Source organism: Scardinius erythrophthalmus (genome assembly GCF_964197995.2).
Source record: "Scardinius erythrophthalmus genome assembly, chromosome: 11".
Classification (NCBI taxonomy): Eukaryota; Metazoa; Chordata; class Actinopteri; order Cypriniformes; family Leuciscidae; genus Scardinius; species Scardinius erythrophthalmus.
The window spans coordinates 889,296-898,207 of record NC_138231.1 but is presented as its reverse complement, the minus strand read 5'-3'; the positions used below and the strand labels follow the sequence as shown (position 1 = coordinate 898,207).

At 43.9% G+C, this 8,912-nt stretch overlaps 1 protein-coding gene across 4 annotated transcripts in view; it reads left to right on the top strand.

The window, feature by feature from the left end:
- Positions 1-959: 959 nt before the first annotated feature.
- The window catches only part of znf410 (zinc finger protein 410), a 26,121-nt gene continuing 18,168 nt past the window's right edge, over positions 960-8,912 (top strand). The window contains exons 1-4 of one of the 4 annotated variants that reach the window (XM_081378411.1): positions 960-1,258; positions 1,597-1,636; positions 2,611-2,662; positions 3,299-3,482. In XM_081378411.1, the coding sequence (XP_081234537.1) occupies positions 2,630-2,662; positions 3,299-3,482 (217 nt within the window). In that variant the 5' untranslated portion in view covers positions 960-1,258; positions 1,597-1,636; positions 2,611-2,629. The remainder of the gene's footprint in view (positions 1,259-1,596; positions 1,637-2,610; positions 2,663-3,298; positions 3,483-8,912) is intronic. The other 3 variants (XM_081378412.1, XM_081378413.1, XM_081378414.1) reach the window with 3 other exon arrangements.

Sequence of the window (8,912 nt, the reverse complement as noted above, 5' to 3'; positions counted from 1 at the left end):
TTCAGACCCGCCTGTAATCTGCAGACACCAGCGCTCTGTCTTTCTGTAAATAACATCATGTCATTTTGTGTATAAAGATGTAATGTCTGTCCATGCTCAGTCTCCAGCTGTTGTTATAATAACAGCGCAGTACGGTGCTTTACGTTAACGATGCATTTACAAACATATGGATCTGAAAACTCATCTTACAGGATATAAACATGAACCCAAAACTCTGCTCAAATGTTTGCATTTTACTGATTCTTTGTTTGTTTTTTTAGTTTATTATTATTATTATTATTATTATTATTTCGTACTTATTGAATACTACACTGTCAAATGTTTTCATGTCATAAAGTTATTAAAATAATTTCAAATGTCAAATGAGTGCTTGGATTGCGTTACTCACAGAAATCATGTAGACCTACTTTAAAAATGTATCTATGTTAGTATTGTTATATTTCTGATTAACTTTGTGCCTGTTATCAAAAACACGTTGGTTTTGAGAAAGAATCGATTCAGAAGATTCAGAGAATCAGGCATCGGGAATGGAGATTCACGCTTTGTTATTCGAAAGAATCTTCATGAATGATGTCTGACTCTTTTGAACCGATTCTTTCAGATTCAATACACGTATCGCTCACTGAAAAGATGAAATAAATCAATTAGAAAAAGTGTTTGATGCTACAGATTGTTGAGTGATCATTTCGTGTGATCTGGAAACTGGCTAAACTTTTATAATATTAATTTACTGCTTCTTGTTTTTTATTATTTAGTTCTGTTTTCCACTTTTTTAATTTTTAGGCGTTTTACTGAATGTCAGTGCCAATTAAAATACACATTACTCAGAAATCATGTACTTTTTAATTCTGAAATGTTCATGTACAGTTTAATTTCATTCATCGATGATTCTTCTTCAAAGAATCGACTCAAAAGAATCAGAATCAGGCATCATTCGAAAGAATCTCCATTAGTGATGCCTGACTCGCGAACCGATTCTTTCGGATTCAGTAAGCGCGTCGCTCACTGAAATGCAGCTCTTTGTTTGCTAGAGTAAAGCAGGCTTTCCAACACTAGTTTCCATTATAATCTACTACATAATCAGTGTGCAGATCAACAGTTTTTCACCCAGAAGTACATCTCTCACAGTCCGTGCGTGACCCGGAAGTGCTCGCGATCTGTCTTTGTGTTTGTGTTTTGCTTCTCACTGTCAAACATCAGCGGCGATGAAGGTTAAGAGACTTTATAAAGATAAATGTGTATCATAGTCATCTATCAGGTATGTTTAAGATGTCTAATTTTATAAAAGCGAAAGAAAAGCGAGCGGAATGAGGGTGATCTCTTGCTTACGGTGGCTCATACTGTCTGCTTTATTAATGACACATGCTTCATATTTATAACACTTTATCATTAATAACATCGCACCTGTGTGTAGAGTATGAACTGAGCTTGGCCGAGCCTTGTGAAAGCTTTAAAAGCATGTCAACTTAATATTCATTCAGTTATTCACACGTACTTAATTTAAATAATTTGATATTCATTTGGTGAATATACGAGTAATATATTTAGCGTAATTCATGTTTCATATTTTAAATGTTCTGTGTTTTATTCTTGCAGATGATGGACGAAACCTTCTCTCTCTGACCGCCTGAACCGGGTTAGTTTCACTTAGTAGTCGATCATACTTTTGACCTGTTAACTGTGAAAATCTAAATGCCTGTTTTAATTCATATAAAATAGCCTACATATTTTAGAAAATAATTTGGACTTTAAAATTGCTATTTTATTGCTAATTCATGATAGATCGCGGAATCGGGTCTCCTTTAGGACCCAGGCGGTAATGCCTGATCAAAAGTTGTAATCGCGATGTCTTGATTAATTATAACTTATTTAACTATTATATGATGTTTATTACATTAAGTGCACAAACAACATACTTGAAATATGAAATTAATGTCTATTGCATAATCAAACAAACTGGAAACAAAACCATGCTTAACAATGTTTTGTTGGATTGTTGCGACATACTATGTTCTGTAAAAGTAATTTAATATAAATGTTACACAATAATAGTAATGTGGTACAGTATATAATAATACTATAATACATTTTTAATAAATTAATTGTCACATAACCGTAATTAATTTGAAACATGTAGCCTATTTGGGAATTATTTTGGAAGCAAAAAACATGCCTAATATATATATATATATATATATATATATATATATATATATATAAAGCTAGGCTAGCAGGCTAATCGGCTAGATGTATGCTATGCTAGTACGTAAGCTAACTAAAAAACAGTAAGAACCAGAAATGCTTGATTTCACCACCTATAGTTTCAGGTATAGTATATGAACCATGTAATTTAAAAAGACATTAATGGTCATTATAACAGATTTTAAACGATATAAATCATAACGTTTGGGTCCTAAAGGAGACCCGATTCCTGGGGGGACTCGATTTCTCAACACACCATATGTCGTCTATCAAAGTTGTGTTCCGAATTTAAAGTTGATATCACAAAAATTGGATGAATTATGAGTGTTTAACTCACTGATGATGATTAAAGGCAATAAAGTTAAATATTGCTGATGTATTGATGATGTCTCTCTCTCTTGTTGACAGATCACATTACGCTGAATCCATGCTTTCTGATGAACTTGACTCCAAACCTGAGGTATTACTGTCCGAGAAGATTACAGGAATATTTTTTACCGGCCATGAAACCGATTTTGCAGTAATGACTGAAATTTTAGCAAACTTTTAGATACCAGTAAAAAAGCTAAATTCTCTATTCCAATTTCGATACAACTACTAGCCAAACTGATATAAGTTTAAAACATAATTAAAGACAAGTAAACAGTCAGTAATAAAAAAAGAACAAATAATCAAATTACAAGCAAAAGCACAAATAAATATAATATAACAAAGATACATGAAATAAACAGTGATGATTCTGGGTCGATTCTGAGATTTACTGAATGCATCGCGATTCTCTCTCGAACCGATTCTGAGCTTAGTTTTTGACGGCAGATCGCACACACCTCTTGAACCTTATGTCAGTCACGTTATGTCAGTCACGCTCACACACTGCCTCCGAAACTTTTGTCCTTCATAAAAAAATTCTGATCGGGTTCGATTTTCTGCATTTTTCGCATCCGTAGCAAGCATTTTGAATGATGTTTTGGCAATTCAGAGCCACCGAATCACGAATACAAAAAAACGCATACGAACATTTCGGACTCAGTGTGCACGGACCGTAAGGCTCTAGGTTTGATGATGATTGACACCTGTGTTGTGTGTTCCTGTGCAGCTGTTGGTTGAGTTTGTGCAGAACGCGTCGATCCCGCTGGGCCAGAGTCTGGAGGAGTCGGACCTCAAGCCCTCATGTGTCCCGTTGCTGTCTCCCACACACACCTCCTCCACACACACCTCCTCGTGTGGCCCGTTGCTGTCGCCCACACACACCTCCTCATGTGGCCCACTGGACCTGCCAGGTGAAGCTCACAGATCAGCACCAGCCTTTACATTATAAGCTTTTAGTTTCGCCTATTTTAGATTTAAAGGTGCAGTGTGTAATATTTAGGAGGATCTGTTGACAGAAATGCAAAATCATATACAGAACTATGTTTTCAGAGGTGTATAAAGACCTTACATAATGAAGCGTTATGTTTTTATTACTGTGCATCTGGAAAGTATTCATAGCGCTACACTTTCTCCACATTTTGTAATGTTAAAGGCTTATTATATAAAGCTATATATATTCCAAAATGGATTAAATTCATTATTTTCCTCAAAATTCTACAAACAATAACCCCATAATGACAACGTGAAAGAAGTTTGTTTGAAATCTTTGCAAATTTACATAAGTATTCACAGCCTTTGCCATGACACTCAGACTTGAGCTCAGGTGCGTCCTGTTTCCAGTGATCATCCTTGAGATGTTTCTACAACTGGACTGGAGTCCACCTGTGGTAAATTCAGTTGATTGGGCATGATTTGGAAAGGCACACACCTGTCTATATACAGTTAACAGTGCATGTCAGAGCACAAACCATGCCATGAAGTCCAAGGAATTGTGTGTAGAACTCCGAGACAGGATTGTGTCGAGGCTCAGGTCTGGGAAAGGGGACAGAAAACGTTCTGCAGCGTTGAAGATCCCCATGAGCACAGTGGCCTCCATCATCCGTGAATGGAAGAAGTGTGGAACCACCAGGACTCTTCCTAGAGCTGAGCGATCGCGGGAGAAGGGCCTCAGTGAGGGAGGAGACCAAGAACTCTATGGTCTCTCTGACAGAGCTCCAGCATTTCTCTGTGGAGAGAGGAGAACCATCTCTCAACACTCCACCAATCAGTAGAAGCCACTCCTCAGTAAAAGCACATGACAGCCCGCCTGGAGTTTGCCAAAAGGCACCTGAAGGACTCCCAGACCATGATGAAACAAAGATTGAACTCTTTGGCCTGAATGGCAAGTGTCATGTCTGGAGGATCACCTGGCCAATACCATCCCTACAGTGAAGAGGGAAAGATGAGGAACTGGGAGACTAGTCAGGATCGAGGAAAAGATGAGGAACCGGGAGACTAGTCAGGGTCGAGGGAAAGATGAGGAACTGGGAGACTAGTCAGGATCGAGGGAAAGATGAGGAACCGGGAGACTAGTCAGGGTCGAGGGAAAGATGAGGAACTGAGAGACTAGTCAGGATCGAGGGAAAGATGAGGAACTGAGAGACTAGTCAGGGTCGAGGGAAAGATGAGGAACTGGGAGACTAGTCAGGATCGAGGGAAAGATGAGGAACTGGGAGACTAGTCAGGGTCGAGGGAAAGATGAGGAACTGGGAGACTAGTCAGGATCGAGGGAAAGATGAGGAACTGAGAGACTAGTCAGGGTCGAGGGAAAGATGAGGAACTGGGAGACTAGTCAGGATCTAGGGAAAGATGAGGAACTGAGAGACTAGTCAGGATCGAGGGAAAGATGAGGAACCGAGAGACTAGTCAGGATCGAGGGAAAGATGAGGAACTGAGAGACTAGTCAGGGTCGAGGGAAAGATGAGGAACTGGGAGACTAGTCAGGATCGAGGGAAAGATGAGGAACTGAGAGACTAGTCAGGATCGAGGGAAAGATGAGGAACTGGGAGACTAGTCAGGATCGAGGGAAAGATGAGGAACTGAGAGACTAGTCAGGATCGAGGGAAAGATGAGGAACCGAGAGACTAGTCAGGATCGAGGGAAAGATGAGGAACCGGGAGACTAGTCAGGGTCGAGGGAAAGATGAGGAACCGGGAGACTAGTCAGGGTCGAGGGAAAGATGAGGAACCGGGAGACTAGTCAGGGTCGAGGGAAAGATGAGGAACTGAGAGACTAGTCAGGGACGAGGGAAAGATGAGGAACCGAGAGACTAGTCAGGGTCGAGGAAAAGATGAGGAACCGGGAGACTAGTCAGGGTCGAGGGAAAGATGAGGAACCGGGAGACTAGTCAGGGTCGAGGGAAAGATGAGGAACCGGGAGACTAGTCAGGGTCGAGGAAAAGATGAGGAACCGGGAGACTAGTCAGGATCGAGGAAAAGATGAGGAACCGGGAGACTAGTCAGGGTCGAGGGAGAGATGAGGAACCGGGAGACTAGTCAGGGTCGAGGGAGAGATGAGGAACCGGGAGACTAGTTAGGATCGAGGAAAAGATGAGGAACCGGGAGACTAGTCAGGGTCGAGGGAGAGATGAGGAACCGGGAGACTAGTCGGGGTCGAGGGAGAGATGAGGAACCGGGAGACTAGTCAGGGTCGAGGGAAAGATGAAGAACTGAGAGACTAGTCAGGGTCGAGGCAAAGATGAGAAACTGAGAGACTAGTCAGGGTCGAGGGAAAGATGAGGAACCGGGAGACTAGTCAGGGTCGAGGGAAAGATGAGGAACTGAGAGACTAGTCAGGGTCGAGGGAAAGATGAGGAACCGGGAGACTAGTCAGGGTCGAGGGAAAGATGAGGAACCGGGAGACTAGTCAGGGTCGAGGGAAAGATGAGGAACCGAGAGACTAGTCAGGATTGAGAAAAAGATGAGGAACCGGGAGACTAGTCAGGGTCGAGGGAAAGATGAGGAACCGGGAGACTAGTCAGGGTCGAGGAAAAGATGAGGAACCGGGAGACTAGTCAGGGTCGAGGAAAAGATGAGGAACCGGGAGACTAGTCAGGGTCGAGGGAAAGATGAGGAACTGGGAGACTAGTCAGGATCGAGAGAAAGATGAGGAACCGGAAGACTAGTCAGGATCGAGGGAGAGATGAGGAACCGGGAGACTAGTCAGGATCGAGGGAGAGATGAGGAACCGGGAGACTAGTCAGGGTCGAGGGAAAGATGAGGAACTGGGAGACTAGTCAGGGTCGAGGGAAAGATGAGGAACTGGGAGACTAGTCAGGATCGAGGGAAAGATGAGGAACCGGGAGACTAGTCAGGGTCGAGGGAAAGATGAGGAACCGGGAGACTAGTCAGGGTCGAGGAAAAGATGAGGAACCGGGAGACTAGTCAGGATTGAGAAAAAGATGAGGAACCGGGAGACTAGTCAGGGTCGAGGGAAAGATGAGGAACCGGGAGACTAGTCAGGATCGAGGGAAAGATGAGGAACCGGGAGACTAGTCAGGATCGAGGGAAAGATGAGGAACTGGGAGACTAGTCAGGGTCGAGGAAAAGATGAGGAACCGGGAGACTAGTCAGGGTCGAGGGAGAGATGAGGAACCGGGAGACTAGTCAGGGTTAAGGCAAAGATGAGGAACCGGGAGACTAGTCAGGGTCGAGGAAAAGATGATGAACCGAGAGACTAGTCAGGGTTAAGGCAAAGATGAGGAACTGAGAGACTAGTCAGGGTCGAGGGAAAGATGAGGAACCGGGAGACTAGTCAGGATCGAGGGAAAGATGAGGAACCGGGAGACTAGTCAGGGTCGAGGAAAAGATGAGGAACCGGGAGACTCATCAGGATCGAGGGAAAGATGAGGAACCGGGAGACTAGTCAGGGTCGAGGGAAAGATGAGGAACTGAGAGACTAGTCAGGGTCGAGGGAAAGATGAGGAACCGAGAGACTAGTCAGGGTCGAGGGAAAGATGAGGAACCGGGAGACTAGTCAGGGTCGAGGAAAAGATGAGGAACCGAGAGACTAGTCAGGGTCGAGGGAAAGATGAGGAACCGGGAGACTAGTCAGGGTCGAGGGAAAGATGAGGAACCGGGAGACTAGTCAGGGTCGAGGGAAAGATGAGGAACTGAGAGACTAGTCAGGGTCGAGGGAAAGATGAGGAACCGAGAGACTAGTCAGGATCGAGGGAAAGATGAGGAACCGGGAGACTAGTCAGGGTCGAGGAAAAGATGAGGAACCGAGAGACTAGTCAGGGTTAAGGCAAAGATGAGGAACCGAGAGACTAGTCAGGGTCGAGGGAAAGATGAGGAACCGGGAGACTAGTCAGGATCGAGGGAAAGATGAGGAACCGGGAGACTAGTCAGGGTCGAGGAAAAGATGAGGAACCGGGAGACTCATCAGGATCGAGGGAAAGATGAGGAACCGGGAGACTAGTCAGGGTCGAGGGAAAGATGAGGTACCGGGAGACTCATCAGGATCGAGGGAAAGATGAGGAACCGGGAGACTCATCAGGATCGAGGGAAAGATGAGGAACCGGGAGACTAGTCAGGGTCGAGGAAAAGATGAGGAACCGGGAGACTCATCAGGATCGAGGGAAAGATGAGGAACCGGGAGACTCATCAGGATCGAGGGAAAGATGAGGAACCGGGAGACTCATCAGGATCGAGGGAAAGATGAGGAACCGGGAGACTAGTCAGGGTCGAGGAAAAGATGAGGAACCGGGAGACTAGTCAGGGTCGAGGAAAAGATGAGGAACCGGGAGACTAGTCAGGATCGAGGGAAAGATGAGGAACCGGGAGACTCATCAGGGTCGAGGAAAAGATGAGGAACCGGGAGACTCATCAGGATCGAGGGAAAGATGAGGAACCGGGAGACTAGTCAGGGTCGAGGGAAAGATGAGGAACCGGGAGACTAGTCAGGGTCGAGGGAAAGATGAGGAACCGGGAGACTCATCAGGATCGAGGGAAAGATGAGGAACCGGGAGACTAGTCAGGGTCGAGGGAAAGATGAGGAACCGGGAGACTAGTCAGGGTCGAGGGAAAGATGAACGTACAGAGAAAACCTGCTCCAGAGCTCTGGATCTCAGACTGGGGCGATGGTTCATCTTCCAACAGGACAACGACCCTAAGCACACAGCCAAGATACCAGAGGAGTGTCTACGGGACAACTCTGGGAATGTCCTTGAGTGGCCCACCAGAGCCCAGACTTGAACCCAATTGAACATCTCTGGAGAGATCTGAAGATGGCTGTGCAACGACGCTCCCCATCCAACCTGATGGAGCTTGAGAGGTTCTGCAAAGAATGTGCTTCAACAAAGTATTGAGCAAATGCTGCGAATACTTATGTACATGTGATTTTTTTCGTTTTATTATTTTTTTATACATTTGCAAAGATTCCAAACAAACTTCTTTCATGTTGTCATTATGGGGTATTGTTTGTAGAATTTTGAGGAAAATAATTAATTTAATCCATTTTGGAATAAGGCCATAACATAACAAAATGTGGAAAAAGTGAAGCGCTGTTGAATACTTAACGAATGCACAGTACAGTCAAACCAAAAATTATTCAGACACCAGATATAATTTTAGATTTTTGTTTCACTAGTGTGATCAGGACACTATAGTTCATTAGTGTAAGTGAGGAGAGCAAAATAAAGTATACTGTGACATATTATACCCTAATATTCTTCATACAGTGACTACTGGTGACATTAATAAACATTTGGGAGCAGAAATGATTGACACTTTGAGCTGATCATGTTTTGCTGAAGTATGTTGTCTTTAATTGCTAATGCTCTTTTTACACACAGACTGAAC